The 18,568-nt window shown below is 31.9% G+C and overlaps 1 protein-coding gene across 11 annotated transcripts in view; it reads left to right on the forward strand.

The window, feature by feature from the left end:
* Positions 1-15,819, forward strand: part of CNOT2 (CCR4-NOT transcription complex subunit 2) — a 118,470-nt gene extending 102,651 nt beyond the window's left edge. For all 11 annotated transcript variants that reach the window (XM_071218943.1, XM_071218945.1, XM_023588462.3 and 8 more), the window contains 7 exons: positions 29-149; positions 241-397; positions 3,246-3,307; positions 3,397-3,446; positions 5,360-5,460; positions 7,018-7,162; positions 14,675-15,819. In XM_071218943.1, the coding sequence (XP_071075044.1) occupies positions 29-149; positions 241-397; positions 3,246-3,307; positions 3,397-3,446; positions 5,360-5,460; positions 7,018-7,162; positions 14,675-14,761 (723 nt within the window). In that variant the 3' untranslated portion in view covers positions 14,762-15,819. The remainder of the gene's footprint in view (positions 1-28; positions 150-240; positions 398-3,245; positions 3,308-3,396; positions 3,447-5,359; positions 5,461-7,017; positions 7,163-14,674) is intronic.
* The last annotated feature ends 2,749 nt before the right edge of the window (positions 15,820-18,568 follow it).

Consider the following 18,568-nt stretch of genomic DNA (forward strand, 5'->3'; position numbering starts at 1 on the left):
ACATCATACATAATTTTTTTCATGTTAGAATTTGAATACATCTGGCAAGACAACATCAAGTACAGATGGACCCAAATTCCCTGGAGATAAAAGTTCAACAACACAGAATAATAACCAGCAGAAAAAGGGGATCCAGGTGTTACCTGATGGTGGGACTCTATAAACATGTCAAAGTTATAATAGAATTCATTTTCTTAAATTTTCCTCAAAAATAAAGGTGACTGTGTTCTTTTTATTTAGGTCGGGTTACTAACATTCCTCAAGGGATGGTGACGGACCAATTTGGAATGATTGGCCTGTTAACATTTATCAGGGCAGCAGAGACAGACCCAGGAATGGTACATCTTGCATTAGGAAGTGACTTAACAACATTAGGCCTCAATCTGAACTCCCCTGAGTAAGTTTTTTCTTTTATTCCCCATTTGTATTTAATTCTTCCCTATTTTAAAATCATATCATCAGATTATATCACCTGCTGCTATTTGTTTTGGTGTCATCTTCTGACTCTGAGTTATTCCCCCTCCACTATTATTTCTGTTATAATTTGGCAGTTTCAGCATACACATGTATGATCCTTCCAAAATCCTAAACTCTCAGCTCCCAGCATCTCCCTTCTCCAATAACTTCATTCTCTATCATAGCTCAGCCACTTAACTTCTTCTGTCATACCTTTGACCTTTAGTTTACCCAGAATTTTAAACCTTTGTTGCCTCTATCCTCTGATGACCACTTCCTATTGTGTGTTTTCATTTCTCTCCTTTCTCCCTTCTCTCTCTCTTTCTCTCTCTCTCTCTCTCTAGTACTATGACTCCAGTAAACTTTGGCCCATCAGGAATTTAATCTCTTGATTCCTCTACCTTTTCACTGTTCTTAAACATCCTCCCGTCATCTCCCCCCAATCCCCCACCTCCAACAAACTCACTACCTATTACCTAGTTAAATTCTGTGGTCAGTTATAATTGGTCCTTTATATATACTCTTGATTCCTTTGCCTCTCTCTCACTTTGTTGTACTTGCATGGCAAAAACTATGATCCTGATTAAATATGTTATTCCATTACTGGCCTGTAATCTAGAGAAAAATCACACAACTTCACTGCCTGATCTCACTTTACATTCATGGCTAGGAACCTCAAATAGGCTATTAATTCAACCAGGTAAATCATACCTGGCATGCTGGTCTGTAGTGTTTTGCCCTCCTATGCAACTATTTTACACTTACCTCTTCAAATCTCTAATACCTTTTCCCCTCCATCCTTTTTATCAGAGTATAACCTAGCTTTTTGTTTCTTCTTTTCAAAAAGTTGAAAGACTCAGAAGAGAACTTGGGCACAGTCCTGCCACCAAATCTAACTACTTACTGCCGTCTGCACCCACCTTATTCTTGTCCATACCCTTATTACCATAGCTGATCCATGCTTCTACTTATAACCTTGTTGGAAACTCAAGACCATGACTCTGCAATACTGTTTGTTTCCTACTTCATTTTTTTGTACTTTATTGGATCATTTACATCATTGTGTACAAATATGCCCGTATTACTTCTGTCTTAAAAATACCCTCTCTTGATTCAACTTCCTCCTCTGGTTAATTCCCATCCCTTTGAAGCAAAAATTCGCAAGAGTCATCACTGTATCTCCAATTTGTCTTCCCCCATTCTCTGCTTAGTCAATTGAAGTCAGGATTTTATGCCCACCATTCTACTAAAACTACTTTCATCAGGGTCACCGATGAACTCCATATTTTTTAATTCATTGGTCGCTTCTAGGAACTCATCTTTCTTCACTTAGCGGCATTTAAATGTAGTGAAACTATTGCTTCCTCCCGCGATCCCTCCTTCGCGCTGGGCGGCTCTCCTTATGGGTGCACTCCTTGCGTGTGGGGCTCCCCTACGCGGGGGACACCCCTGCGTGGCACGGCACTCCTTGCGCGCATCAGCACTGCGCATGGGCCAGCTCCACACGGGTCAAGGAGGCCCAGGGCTTGAACCGCGGGCCTCCCATGTGGTAGACGGACACCCTAACCACTGGGCCAAAGTCCGTTTCCCAATTAATGACAATTCTATCCTTCTAGAAGCTTGGTATCATCCTTAACTCCCCTTTTGTTTTATACCTCATATCCAGTCTTTTTCCAGAATATATGCAGAATCTGACCTCAGCTTAATACTTTTAACTGCTACCACCCATGTTTGAACCACCATCCTCAATTACAGATTTACTCTGTTAGCCAAACATCAAGGGTTCCTCATTCTTCCTTTGCCACCTCCCATGCTATCTCATATGGCATCTAGAATGATCCTTTTCAAAGATATTATTCTCTGCCCAATCATCATTAAGGGTTTGAGGTTCCATTCTGATTAAAAACCCAAAATCTTTCCAGTGTCCCATATGGTCATAGACAGAAGTGTCTCTTCCCCTATCCTTGCATCAATATCTTCTCTTTGTTCACTCTGCTCATTCTTCAATGGCCTTGTTGCTCCTCACTCATTTCAGTCATATCTCTGCCTTAGTCGTTCTAGCAGTTCTCTGACTAGAATGTTCTACTAAATAATAAATATGGTTGTCTGGAACTCTCATACCTTAAATCTTTGTTCAGATCTTACCTTCTCAAAGAGATCAAACCTAACTACTAGATATAATTAGACAACCAGACTCTCCTCCCCATCTTTCCACTAACAAAGAATTTATGTATGTATGTATTTATGTATTTTGTTCATTGTTTTTGTTTGCCTCCCTCCAGTTTCTTATCTCTAACCAAAAAGTTAGTTCCATGATGTCAACAATCTTTATTCACTCATATGTCATAAGCACCTGGAATTAGTAGAGGCATATAATAGGTACTCAGTAAATATTTGGTGGATTTAAACTGTTGTTTTTAATAATTACAGATTTTTCACTGGCCACATAGAAAGTAAAGTTATTTTACTTAGGGCCATGGTGTTACTGAATTTGAACCATCCTGAGGTGAAGTAAATTAAGAGAAAAAAAATGTTAAATCATATTTTATATATTGTTATATGTTGTGTATTTATACTGTATTGCAATGGAAGCAGTCCTGTTCTGTTTTTTTCCATATATATGTATATAACTTTGTTTCAATTTTATGCTCTATAAGTCATAGTAAGTCAAAGGAAGGTAATTAGAAGTAAATTACCTTTGAAGTTATTGTTTTGCCTGCTTTTCCTGAAATAAAATTAGAAATCTTTTTTCACTTTGGACTTCAGATTGTTTTTCTTCCCTTATACAGAAATCTCTATCCCAAATTTGCATCACCCTGGGCATCTTCACCTTGTCGACCTCAAGACATAGGTAGGAGAATCTGTTTGTGTTCGGACATGTTAAGAAGATGTGTATAAGTGAGACTCAGTTAATAAGGCTTTTTTCATTTTATTATCCAGACTTCCATGTTCCATCTGAGTACTTAACGAACATTCACATTAGGGATAAGGTGAGTGTAGTTTATTATTCTACTCAGTCAGCATGAATTTATTTTTCGGGTGCTTTTTTCAGTTCAGATAACATATTTCTATAAATATTAGCAGTGATCTCAGGATTATGCTTTCTTAAGTCCATTCAGTTATACTTAATTTTATTTTTATTTATAATCTGATTGTTTTGATGTCTGTGGGTATATTATTAAAAAATAAAACCATGGCAAAACTTGTAAATATTTCTTATATCTAATAACAGGATACAACAATAACCACAGTTGATGGAAATAAACTCACTTGGCAAATTTCATAAATTTCTTTTTGATTCTCATTTTATGCTCTTACCAAAAACAGATTTTCCTTTACAAGTATTATAGAACAATATTTTTAATTGAACAACATATGTATATACTTAAAAGCTAATATCTTGACTTTGGGATTTTTTTCCATATTTTTTCCTTTTGATTTTTTTTATTACCTATAATTCTAGTTATAAAGTAACTGTTAAATTAAAAATAGCTTTAATCTGTTTTGTTTTGTTTTTAGTCTAGGGAAAAAATGATAAATACTTTTGCTTTAGGGAAGAACCTAGAGAGTGCATTACTTTTAGAAAAATAAATACACATGGAATCCAGATTTTAGCCTTGTGAAAGGGTATGGTTTATTGAAAAATACATTTATGTTATACATATGTGTCAAGTATGAATAAAATATATATATATTTCAATGTTCTGAGTCTGGGCCATACAGTTGTTCGGCAAAATGGATATTGATATTGTAGACAAGGTAGTAAATGTATGTATTTCTCAATGTCTTTTTTTTTTTTCTCAATGTCTTTTAATACTTGAGTAGATGGAGAGCAAAAGTATGAGACGGAAAGTACTAGTTTTTTCTATTTATGGACTCTGATTTGCTGCCACCTCCACTATGTAGCTGTTCTGCTCCAATTACTTAAGTGTTGCAGAACCTTTCCTCATGTCAATTTGAAAAAATAATAAAATATATGTATTTGTTCCCTTGGGATCTGTTTCCTAAATTGAATGGTTATAACTTGAATGAAGAGAAAAATTACATTCAATGACTATTTAACTGTCAAATATTTATACATAAAATCAGGTAAAAAGGTAAAAGTGGTTGTTTGGGGGTTTTAAGGTTATTTTAATGTGAGAACATGAAACTTGATTTCACCTTCATTTTATAGTTTGGTAGGCTGTTTTGTTTCTGTACCCTGCCTCATGGAGGGGAGTATAAAGCAGTCATCTTTTGGTCATCCATGTACACAAAATACAGCCATCCCTTTGTGATTTGTGTATTTACCATCTGTGATTTGCTAAAACATATAACCAAATGATTTGTGAGTCACTATCAGATAGACCAGGTTAATATTTCTTATAAGCCTTCTATATATCTGACACTCTTAAAAGTGCTTTCAAATATGGTCACTCACTTAATTTCATTTAGTTTCTTAGTAACCCTCATAGATGCCATTGTCCACATTTACAGTTAAAGTTCATAGATTTTAAATAACTTGGCATGGTCATATTAGTAAATAGTGGAAGTAGAACTTGAATACAAAACCTGGATCTCTGAGCAGTATTCTAGTATTATTGTTGCCACATTTGGTATTAGTAAATCATTGGCATGAGACAGACAGTATTGGTTTTACTTTAGAAGCTTTAATTTAGTTTTTTTTTTTTCCTATTAGTACGTCAATGGTTGTACCAATAATAAATGTTAAATGACTTTAGTCATTTAGATGAGGAAACTTTTCCCTTTCAGAATTATAACTACTTATATGGGTAATCCTGTAATAACAGTTACCTGCCACAAAGAGAAAAGTTTGTTTCTCTTTCCATTTTTGCTTAAGTGCAGCAGTTTTATATTAGGACTTTGAAACTTGTTTACACAATCATTTATTTTTCTTTTCTAGCTTGCTGCAATAAAGCTTGGCCGATATGGAGAAGACCTTCTCTTCTATCTTTATTACATGAATGGAGGAGATGTATTACAACTTTTAGCTGCAGTTGAGCTGTATGTTCAAAATATTTTCATCACTTTGTATTATAGTAGATCATGATTTTTCTGAAAGCATTTTTTTTTAATGATGATGGCTATAGTTGTGGGGGTTTTTTATAAGTTGAATATTACTCCACTGAGACATTCTTATTTTTACATTGAGTAGGATAAATTTAATTTCTATTGAAATGTTATATTAGCTTGGCTTCATAATCACTGTGTACATTAAAAAATAATAATTTCAGAATACTCCTGTTTTTAAGAAGACAGTTGATTTGAATTTGATCTAATGTTTGCAGATATATGAAGTATAAAATATAGGTCATGACGGTGATTTTTCTTACTCTTATGAACAATAATTTCATCATTTAGTAAATATTGACTATTATAAAGGCAAGGGACTGTGCAAATTGGTTGTGTTTTGAAGTGTTGATAAAGTCCACATTCATTATCAGCAGCCTATTGGCCAATTTAGAAGTCATAAATAAGTTGTTCCATTGGATAAATTTTTATCACACTCTGTTTTTACCCACTACTCTAAAAATAAAAGTTTTGTGTTGTATTTCTCATATGTCCAGTTGATGATGACTTTTTACCAATAGGATGTTCTTTTTTCATTTTTAAGTATTTTATAGTTATTCTTAGTAACATTTCTGTAAGTATCCTTGAATCAGATACTTGAATGTAAAATTAAATTATTTGCTTAATTGAGGGGAATTGTTTCCCCCATATATGCCCCTCATTTTTTTTTATAAGAGGGATTGTCTATGCCTTTTAAATTTATGTTCATTCAGTTATCTGTCCTATCACTACAATTCTATCTCATTTATGTGTAAAACCTATCTCATTATGTTGGTAGGAAGATATGGTATGTTCATGGAGATTTATTCTAGCAAAGATGTTTTTATGGCATATTTACCTTCACAAAGCTGTCCTTTGGTTGTTACTTCCCCTTTTTTATAAGTGATATAAATCCTAATTGATCTTTCATGAATTCTAATGGGTAGCCTTTCAGATTTGGAGAATTTAGGATTAGTGATACTTGAATAAAAAGTATAAGTCGTACATTCAATTAAAATTTTCATGGCTATTTTGTTTTGAACAGAGAGAATTATGTGAATTTTTAAGAACTTAATTCAGATAGACTTTATATTTAGTTCCTTACAAAATATATAAATAGAGTTTTTGCTTGTGTTCATAGAGATCTCAATTTCTTTTGAGTGTTAAGAAGAGCAATAATGCAGTAAAGTTCCTGGAACTCAATATATCTTTATTTTGTCTGACTAAGTTATTATCTTGCTACTTATAGAGCTTTTAAATTCTCATTTAGTTTGCATTAAAAGTTTTCCAGTTAAATAAAGGCATATGTATTGAAGACTATTTTCTGGGCTAATTAAATTATTATATGTGTTTCATTAGAGTTATATTTAATAACAAAAGAATTAGGATTCAGAAAAATCCATGTTAAGGTATTTTATGTGTAATCTTTTCTGAGCAGAGTTTTACAAAACAATATATTTTATGTGTGCTAGGGAAATAAATGAATTGCCTTTTTGTTTTTAAAAATTGAAGTTTTAACCGTGATTGGAGATACCACAAAGAAGAACGAGTATGGATTACCAGGGCACCAGGCATGGAGCCAACAATGAAAACCAATACATACGAGAGGGGAACATATTACTTCTTTGACTGTCTTAACTGGAGGAAAGTAGCTAAGGTATATTTTTTTCCTTGTGTAAATGTATAAATCTAGATATTTTTTAAGGTCTTTTAACTGTTAATATGTACCAATACTTCCATTCCAATAATGTGTCAGATACTTGCTAAATTTTTTGTCTCCATCTTGTTAACTTGATTTTTGCTCTTGGAGGATGACCAGAAACAGTTTGTTTCATCAATAGTTAGGAAAATGTACTTGGTTAAAGAGATTCTGTAATTCTGTACAAATCTTAGTAAGATTTGAAATATTTTTATGTCTGCTGAATTGTAAAATAAAGATACCCTTTTGCGATCCCAATCATGCTTTCTTATATTATTGTTAATTTAAACAACTATGAGATTTTCCTAAAAGTATATAGACATTTTTTAACATTTTGTACATCAACACTTATTGCAGAAAAGATGCCTGAATTTTTATTCACGAACTATTTAAAGAAAATTGCAAGCATGACCATTCCTATAACTAAAATGCTAAATATTGAGGATAAATGGGCTGTAAAAAAAAGTAGTGATGTTTTATTTTATTTCATGCAATGTTCCCTAAAAAAAAAAAGATAGACAATAATCCTTTTTAACTCTCCCACGTGCAGAATTTCCATGAGTGTTAATACATATTTCGCATTTGTGTTCAGTACCTTAATGTGTTGCTTAGACTACCTGTTAGAGAATATAACCTGCATTGTCTGACTTTACACCACCAGGGTTTCTCTGAGTACATTTTCCACTGAGTGATTCTTAGGATTTAGTCATTTGTTTAAAAAAATCTCATTGTTTTTTTTTCCTTAATGAAGTATCAGCTAATCATTTATCATGCCTTTGGCACACTTACACCAGGATAATGAAAATATAAGATTTTGTGTTGTGAAGCAGTGTTTCCAAACAAAAAATATTGAAAATATTTGGTGAAATCATGTTTTTATCAAGACTACTATTTGTTTTTAGATTAGAAAGATAAAAGTTCAGAACAAATTGCTAGTAAGTTGTCCTTTAATTGTCCTTTGATACACCCAGTTTACCCATGACTGCCAGTACTTAAAGATGTGGCCCTACCAGACCATTTGTCTTCATTTTTCAGGGCTTTTTTTTTATGTAACTTTTCTTCTTCCTAAATGAGTTTTACTACAGTTTCTTCTGAATTATGTTCTTCTAGATATCACTAGAGTATTTTGCTTTTGATTTATATTTTAATTTTTTTTATTTTCCCCATATGTTCTTTAATTTTATATCACTGAACATTTTACATTATTTTGTAATTTTTACTATATTGGTAACACCAACCCGTACAGTGAGAGGTTACAAGAAATTATGGGCATACCTTGGAGATAGTGTATGTTCTGTTCTAGACCACCACAATAAAGCAAGTACCTCCGTAAGGCAAGTCCCAGGAATTTTTTGGTTTCCCAGTGCATATAAAAGTTATGTTTACACTCTATTGTACTCTTGAGTGTGAAGTAGCCTTATGTTTTGTTTTGTTTTGTTTTTTTAATGCAATGTATATACCATAATTAAAATATGACACAGAGCCACAAAGTAAGCAGATGAAGTTGGAAAAATGGCACCGATAGACTTGTTTGATGAAGGTTTGCCATAAACCTTCAATATGGAAAAGAAAAAAAAACCTCAGTCTCTGTGAAGCACAATAAAATGAGGTATACCTATGTATAATAAAATTGTTTATGATACTAGAGATTAATTGTATAACAATTTGGTATATATTTTCAATCTCATGAAGGTATAGAATGTCTGTGAATAAATGTCCGCATTAGATTGACATATAAATCCAAATTTTAAGCTATTAGGATTAAAGAAAAATTTTTATTTTGTTCATTAGTTTATCATCACATTCTTATTTTTACTAAAAAAAAAAACATTTCCAGGAAAAATTAAAGGCTAAATGTGTTCATTATTGTTTGCTTTTAAAATGTTTTAAATAACTAAAAATATTAAAATTTAGACTTTTGTTTTAAGTAAATTTAAACAAAAGAGAAATATTTGGCAGTTCTTTGGGCAAATATGTCATTCACTTCGTTTGTTTTTTTAATCCCCTTTACTAAACTGATGAAAAGATTAAACATCTTAAGAAGATAAGATAAAATGCTTGCCAGATATTTATCACAAAAAATTTACATCCCAGGAATATTTCATAGAAAACTTGAAAAAAGAAATAGGAAAACTTAAGACCAATAATAAAGGTAAAAATAAGACCCACACAAGAGGTTAAATCTTTTATTATGATTACTTTTAGGTGTTTCTCAGTGATAAATGCCATCTTAGATCACGCCCATAAAGTGTATACTGTAATTGACTTATTTGACAATACTAATTAAAGCATCTTGGTTTCAAAGTTAAATAGAAATGATTGCATTAATGACAGTACACAAAATATTGGGACTATTACCAGCTCATTAAGAAATTTAGTATAGTCAAAAGCTATACCATTGTATCACGGCTTTGAATTTAACTACTATTTCTGCTATTTAGTCTTTGATCTTGGTCAAGTTACCTTTCCATCCCTGTTTCCTTACCTGTAAAATTAAGATGATATTTACCTCTGGTTATAATGATTAAATTTTTGTTTAGTTTGTTGTGTTGTTTTTATCGTCATTGCTCTTAGAACTTTTTCCTACTATTCTTCTCAAGATGGAAAAATTGTAACTGTTGTTATGTTAGGTCAGTGGTTCTCAAACTTCAGCTTGCATTAGATTATCTAGTGGGCTTAAAATAGAGATTGCTGGACCCTATCTCCATTATTCCTGCTTTAGTAAAGTAGGTCTGGGGGTGAGGCCTGAGAATTTGAATTTTTGGCAAGTTCACAGTTGATGCCAATGATGGCACGCTGCTGCTCCTTTTTCTGGTCATAGGCCATACTTTGAGAACCCTTAGATTAGGTGATGCTCCAGGAGAGAAAAGCTCTAAGAGGAAAAATGATAACTTTGAAGGGGGAAAAAAAAAAACTTGTAAGTTACAAGTTTATTTTCTCCACTGTATTTGAAGTTTTTTTTGCTGAGCATCATTGTAAGTTATCCCTTTACATATGGTAAAAGGATTGGATGATTGCAGTAGTTACCTAATTTTAGTTAAGCTTTAGAGGCATACCTGACTTATGTGAGAAAATTGTTTTCCACAGCTAAACTTAAGTATTCAGAAATAACCTAAACATTAATCCAGGATCTCTTCATTTTTTCCTATAGAAGCAATTACTCTGTCAGGTGTATATCATTTTAAAAGAAAATTACTATCTGTTTGTTTTTATTTCATCCAATTTTATCTGCCCTCTCCTATACAGTTGAGCTTTTGTCTTGATCTTTTCTTTAAATGTTTTAGCTGTGAAATTAGGAGATAAAATTTGAGAACTATAAAAGATATCTTCCTTAAGTTAACAATTTACAGGCCATTTGAACTGGCACTCTGCGACAAAATTTTCGTAGGGGTAGAAGCAAGCAAAATTTTGGTTTTGTCTGTCTTTGGTTATATTAAAAACTCATGAACTTAAAACTTGCAAATTATCTGATATTCATAGAATAAATTCTTAAAAAGTGGCTTCTGTTTTCTTAAGGATATGATCTGTGCTTTTCTAGAAATCTAGTGAGAAATTAAGAAATTTAGGTTCTGTTCATAGTATATTTACAGACTTCACCAAACTACCAAAAATCCATTTATAGGGCATGTCCCAAGGTAACTTCAAAATCCCCCTCTTTAAAGTGGTTTACTATAAACAGGTGAAGAACATGTATATATAAAGTTGGTATCCTTTATTATTTCCAGATAAAAAGCCTGCATTAAATAGTTTGAACTCATTGTGAGAAGTCTGTGATATGAATTAATTATTAGAACTAATATTTTGATGTTATAATGGTGTAGTTGAAACATATCAAACTGACCTAGACCATAATCTGTCTTCATTTACAATATCTGAGCTTTTTCTGCAAAACATTTTATAACCCTAGAGAATTTTAAGTAATATTAAGAGTTAAATGATTTTAAATCAGAAATATTTATATCCCCTAAAATTTCTACAATCCTGAGTTCTAGAACCCAGCCCATTTTTTGAAAGTTTTCTATAATCAATGTATGTCCATAAAATGTTTGCCATTGTATTTGCCTGTTCTTGCCTTTTAGATAGTCTTACTTTCAATGGACTGTGTTGCCCTATGTAATATAACCAGAATTATTCATATCCCACTAATTTCCCACTAATTTAAAATCTGTGGTAATTAAGATTGTATGTATAATATATATATATATATATATATATATATATATATATATATATAATACATGCATGTGTATATCTTCAATGGGTAAACAGTTCTTAAATAATTTTTTCCATAGTTCACATGATGGAAATTGTCCTATTAGCAGTATAGCTTTTTCAAACTGAACACTCAAGAATTTAAGAACTCTTTCAACCTCACTTAACATTGTGGGTCCAATACTGAATAGGATTTTTGCTTAAGAATTTTTAGCATATGGTAGATACTCTATATAAATTGGGTTTTGTTTTCTTTTTTAACTACATTCACTGGTACATTTTAATACATATTTATACTTAATTAGTAATATGTTATTTTCTTTAAAACAATGTAAATTATTTCTAACTCTGAATTTAAGATACTTTGCTGTTTCCTTCCTGAAATTTAAATTGATGATTTGTTATAGTTGAGAAAAAGCTGATATTTTTGAGAATTTCAGAAAATATTCCTGCAGTGTATATTTCCTTGTGTAATTATTAGTTCAATGATGGCATTAATGCTTTTGGTTTATAGTAATTTCATTTGATCACTTGAATCCAATGCATATGTTTCAATTTTGTTTCATAGTAGCCTGTTGAGAATACAAAGCCTAATTTTATGAATAGAAAAACTAAGGCAATAAAAAGTTTTTTAATTGAAAAGTATTTAAAACTCTTTTAGCCTTCCTTTTTAATCATTAAACTAAGAATTCTTTTTTTTTTCAGTGAATAGTAAATATATATATATAGACCTTCTAATACAAAATTATAGAATATTATCTTCAACAATTAAGTGTTCTGTTCCTAAAACAAATGTTGAAAGCTTTGTGTTTATTCATTTTTCAGCTATTAATTATACAACCTGAGCAGGCATGATACTGTTCTAGGCAGGATGTAGTAGTATAAAAAACAGACACATTTATTTTACCACTACAGAATACAAAAGGGTATACATGAGTATGTTTGTTGTGTATGTACATACAAAACGTAAAAGATATGTGATCAGTAGGTACCAGTGGGTTTTTTTTTTAATTTTTTTTATTTTTAGGCAGTACGGGGGATTGAACCTGGGATCCTCGTACATGGGAAGCAGGTACTCCAACCACTGAAGTACACCCAGTCCCTTTTTTTTTTTTTTAGGAGGAACCGGGGATTTAACCGGAGACCTCATGCATGGGAGGCAGTGCTCAACCACTGAGCTACATCCACTCCCACCCCAGTGTTTTAAGAAGAATAAAGATACATAAAATACATGGATAACAGAATTTGACATGGATAATTTTCTGAATTTCTGATATACAAGGGTCTTTTTTATTTTCTTAATGGCCATTTAGGCTTAAACTGATCTTTTTTTAATATGTAGGAAAAATATGTGCATTGATGAAAGTAATCTGGTTTAAATTGTAATAATACATGTTGTTCAGTGTACAGTGAAGAGGACAGTGAGTGAACAAAATTATGTAATTAATATACTTGTTTATGTAGTTATAATTTATATTATATATTTACATATAATAGATGGAGGAATTTGTGTCACAGAGACTTTATGCTAAAGGTACATACATATATTTTAAATAAACAAGATGCCAATTTTAATTTTAAAAGAATAAAATAATAAAAAAGATATTTTCTGCACTAATTTGTATATTCACCTTTAGCCAAGCAATAAAAGTTTTTAAAATTCTTGAACAGGGATGGGGAGTGGAAAACTGGTGGCTACACAGTGCATTGCAGGACATGCACATGTGATTCTGATCTTTGCTAATTTTTACTGATAAGCAAATACATTTCTCTTTACCTTAGTTACTCTGTCATTTGAAGGGAACGTTTTTCTGCTTCAAGTCACTGTAGTGAACCTTCTTTATAAACATTTGTCAGGAGATGGAGTTTTTTTTTCAAAATTATTTCTGGATAGAGTATATTAAAGTAATTCTGTTTTGGATCTCAGGATAAAATATTAAAAATTTGTTACACTAGAAAAGACATAGGCTTTGGTGTCACATGGGTCTGGATCCTAATTGTAGGTCTGCTACTTACGATGTAACTTGGGCAAGTTAGTTCTGTGTCTCATTTTCCTCAAGTGTGAAATTAGGGTAATGATAGGTACTTTACAGGGTATTGTAAAGATTAGAATAAAAGTAGCATATCTCGTTTTGGTACATAGTAAGCTTTAAGTATATTCTACCTGCTATTTCTGTAATTGTTAATGTAATATCCTTACATTTTAAATATACAATAGCTCAAGGATTAATCATTATGGCCTTAGGTTTTCCTTTTCATTTAATTTAACAATGGAATCATCATATCCATTATGGAATCAATTTGAAACCAGACAGGTAAGGTAAACATGTTAACCCATGATACTAAAGTCACTCATTGGCTTAATCTTTAATACATAATACTTATTAAAGTTCATAATTCTTTAAATGGGATTATACAGTGATAATTTGTGCTAATTCAAGTTGTAGAATTAATAATTTTAGAACTTCTTGCTTTTCAGAGTTCCAAAGGTTTGTTTTGTAAACAAAGTATATTCTGCTTCCCTACTCTTGATCTTTGGGAAAGTATCATAAAAAATTGTCTCACCATTCTTAAATTTTAAAACTCATAAAGTTAATATATTTTTGAATGTTTGTTGAAAATGAGCTATATAGGGAGTCTTCAAATGTGCCTATAGCAATACTATCTAGTTTTGGGTGACAGTTGGTGTATTATCTTTATGTTAGGGTTTTGGGAAGTCTGGAGATGTGAGTTTTATGTTTATTATTTTCCCCATATTTTAATGGGGATAGAATAACTTTTCCATTTTTTCTTTAAGTATCATAAAAACAAATTGGAAATTTTATTTTCTTCCTAAATTTTTTCATGGGATAAAGTTAACTTCTGGGTTTTATACTTCATTGAAGGGGACCTTACTTTAAAATATCCTGCAATTGTCAGTGCTTTTCATGAGACATAGTAACGGTTCCCTTCAAAATTTTATTTTTAAGCAAAGAATTATTTGAAATTTCTGTTTAAAAATAGATGTTCATAACTATCTTCTGACCTTTACACAAAAGTGTGCATTGAGTTTTTATTAATCAGATAGGAACTACAGCATAATATTTTTCTTCAAGCCATATTTTACTTATACGAAAAATTAGTTGATATGTCTGTCTATATTTGTTCATATATATATAAAGGTATTTTATATGCTCATATAGTAAAGTGTATTTTGACAATAAATTCAAAGAGAGATTACAATGAAATCATCTGTATTTCTTGAATTTGTTTTTGTAGGAGTTCCATCTGGAATATGACAAATTAGAAGAACGGCCTCACTTGCCATCCACCTTCAACTACAACCCTGCTCAGCAAGCCTTCTAAAAAGACTTCCCTTTTCTTGGGGTATGGCTGTCTCAGCACAATACTCAACATAACTGCAGAACTGATGTGGCTCAGGCACCCTGGTTTTAATTCCTTGAGGATCTGGCAATTGGCTTATGCAAAGGGTCACCATTTGAGGTCCTGCCTTACTAATTATGTGCTGCCCAACAACTAAATTTGTAATTTGTTTTTCTCTAGTTTGAGCAGGGTCTGAATTTTTTCATTTATTATTTTTTTTCCATCAGACAGACTTGAGTCTGTAAAGACAAGCAAGTACACTGACAGAAGTTTACCATTTTGTTTCTAAAATGTAAAAAATAAAACCCACAAAAGACTCAACAAAATTAGACCACAAAATTTACATTGTTCATTGTAGCACTATTGGTAATAAAATAACAAATGTTTGTGCATTTTTATGTGAAGATCCTTCTCGTATTTCATTTGGAAAGATGAGCAAGGTCTGCTTCCTTCATTTTACTTCCCCTTCTGTTTTTGAAAGGCAGTTTCGCCAAGCTTAATGCAAGAATATCTGACTGTTTAGAAGAAAGATATTGCCACAATCTCTGGATGGTTTCCAGGGTTGTGTTATTACTGAGCTTCATCTTTCCAGAATGAGCAAAACACTGTCCAGTCTTTGTTACGATTTTGTAATAAATGTGTACATTTTTTTTAAATTTTTGGACATCACATGAATAAAGGTATGTATGTACGAATGTGTATATATTATATATATGACATCTATTTTGGAAAATGTTTGCCCTGCTGTACCTCATTTTTAGGAGGTGTGCATGGATGCAATATATGAAAATGGGACATTCTGGAACTGCTGGTCAGGGGACTTTGTCGCCCTGTGCACTAAAGGGCCAGATTTTCAGCAGCCAAGGACATCCATACCCAAGTGAATGTGATGGGACTTAAAGAAGTGAACTGAGACAATTCACTCTGGCTGTTTGAACAGCAGCGTTTCATAGGAAGAGAAAAAAAAAAAGATCAATCTTGTATTTTCTGACCACATAAAGGCTTCTTCTCTTTGTAATAAAGTAGAAAAGCTCTCCTCACTGCAGTGTTGACTTTGATTTGATATTGTGAAATCATTTCTTCACCATGAAAAATAGAGGATAAAACTTAAGTTTTACAAAAATCAAATAGGTGACAATTTTAAATGAAGTCTTTTTCAACTTTTGTCAAGTAATGGAAATATATACCATTTCACTTGCAGGTTAAAAATTTTGAACATGCTAAGTATTAACCAGGTTCAAAATATAGAAAACTATTTTTAAAATGTATTATGGCAATGGCAGCATTAGAAATAAAATGGGTACACTTGGGCCCAATCAAAGTATTTTTATGATAAATTTCTTGATAGACCTTTGAGATTTATCTTTAAGAGGTAATGTGCAGGGGAGCTGGTGTAGCTCAGTTGTTGAGCACCTGCTTCTCATGTACAGTGTCTAGAGTTCAATCACTGGTACCTCCTAAAAAAAAAAAAGTAATATACAAAGTAAGGTAAGCCAAAAAATGGGGGGTTGGGAGAGTTGGGGATAATTGGAAAAAATTTACATTGAATTCGCTGGCATAGATATTTCAAGTTCATGGGTTTTCTTCCCCTATCTTTAGACCTGTACTTTTTAAAAACTGCCTGAACTGGAGCTATCAGAACTGGAGATAGCAAAGAAGAAAAAAAAGGCAGTGAGTTTTTCATTTTATAAAATTTCATTTTTAACCTATTTTTCTATGTAGAGTGAAAGCTTACTGACATTTGCCAAAATCATGGTAGAAGATGAAGTGTTTATGACATTGCTGTGTTTATATATCAGGAATATAGAATGACTTAAAATTTACCTTTTTCTTTGTATTTTGAGATATGTGAAAGTAACATAAAAATGTGAAGATTATTTTTATCTTTCAGAATTAAACCAAAGCATCTCCTCATTAGGAAAGATGGCACTTACATAATTATAGTTTTAACTATTGTGCAAACAGCCATCATAGATCACTACATCCTATTTGTCATAAACCAGAATAAAATCCTAGAAATCTATTTCTTTGTAAAAATAAAGATTACATTTTCATAATAACTCATTTTGTAAAATACAACTTTTCCTACATGACCATAAGAAAACTGGTGGGAAGAAAAAGACAATGGAAAACCTAGATTAAGTCTTAGTTGAACAACGATCGTGATCGGTACTATATAAACAACTCAGAAAAACAAGATAGCTCATATCAAGTGGTTTGGTATTATAATGCAGAAAAATGAGATAACTCATATCAAATAGTTTATTGTATTGGCTCTAATTTTTTTTAACTGCCATATACAGATTAAGTGTGCAATTTTTTTTTTAAGTTCTTTTTACCCTAAGTAATGAAATTGAGGAAATCTTGGCCTGTAAACCAACTTGTTACAACTGAAGATCAGAAGAAACTATGCTCTTGACTTCAATTCCAAGTTTAAGAATTCTCTTTGAAATCTTTAAAAATAAACTCTACTGTAACACACTGTAAGATTCCTTGGTATTATAACTTGTGGTTACACGTCTATAGAAATTGACCTAAACTAATTATAATTTGCTTTTTCCCCCTTAGGTTTAATTCTGTTAATTTTTCCATAAATAACTGACATGTGAAATAAATTGCAAGATAAACTAATTGGCTTTCTGGATACACAAGCTACTTAGTTGCAAAGGGAAGTCCTTTAAGCTTTTCAGTTGCAAATATCCTATGCTCCTTTTTTGGTGGTATAATTTATATGATGAAACTCCATTTTCAGGACTTATTTTCATTGCGCAATTTCCTTAGCTATAACAAAATTTAATTAAGAACTGCAAGTTCATTTGAATTCTTAGTATAAACAAAGCCAACCACTTAACTGGCCTTTTCCTTTTGCCACTGAAATTAGGACATAGGTGCTTTATAAAAACTTGTTGCTTGAATGGTATAAGTTGATACTTCAATTTCAAAATAAAATATACAAATTAAAATATTGGGCTTTGAGATATTTACTCTTTTGCTGTAATTTCATTTATACAAGAATATTTTTAAGTGTTTTCTATTAAGTTTTAAAAATTGCAACTTTTTCCCACTCCACCCTTTCTACTCACTCCTCTGAACCACCTTTCATTCACAAACCATAGATCTTCCATTTTGTTACATCCATTACTTGCAAATTATGTGGCATCTGAGCATGGCCACAAAGGAGGACTCACTTTTTTATTCTGCTTCGTATTAGTTTTGCAAAGAGTTGCTGAAAACCTAAACGTGCATATGCTAAACAAAGAGAATGCTAGTATTTAATGTTCTTTTAGCCGTGTTTTGACTATGGAGTTAATAAAGGACTAGAAATACCCACTATATGGGTTCTATTAAGACAGACTCTGGGAGCATGGGTATAGCTCAATGGTTGAGTGCCTGCTTCCCATGTATGAGGTCCTGGGTTCAGAAAAAGGACTGGAGAATGAGTTAAGCCAGATATTTCAATGTCTTATTTTTTTTTAGTAGAGAAGTTGTGAGCTTATAAGACCATCATGCATAATGTGCAAAATCACCCTTCTACCACCACCTTGCTATCAATGACTTCATTTTTTAAAAGTTGGCTTCTAATCACGTCATAAAGCTTTCCTTGCCTCTGGCATTACCAATGAATTAGATCATATCATATGATCTGAGAAAAGAAACACATTCAAGATAAAAATAGGGATCTAAATCTAACTCAATAGTTTTGTGTGTTGGGCTGAATCATATAGGATACTTTGAGTTAGAATAAGTATTTCATTTGCACTTTGGTTCCAAAAAATAAAAGTTACAAAA

The sequence above is a fragment of the Dasypus novemcinctus genome, chromosome 12, assembly GCF_030445035.2.
Source record: "Dasypus novemcinctus isolate mDasNov1 chromosome 12, mDasNov1.1.hap2, whole genome shotgun sequence".
Taxonomy (NCBI): Eukaryota; Metazoa; Chordata; class Mammalia; order Cingulata; family Dasypodidae; genus Dasypus; species Dasypus novemcinctus.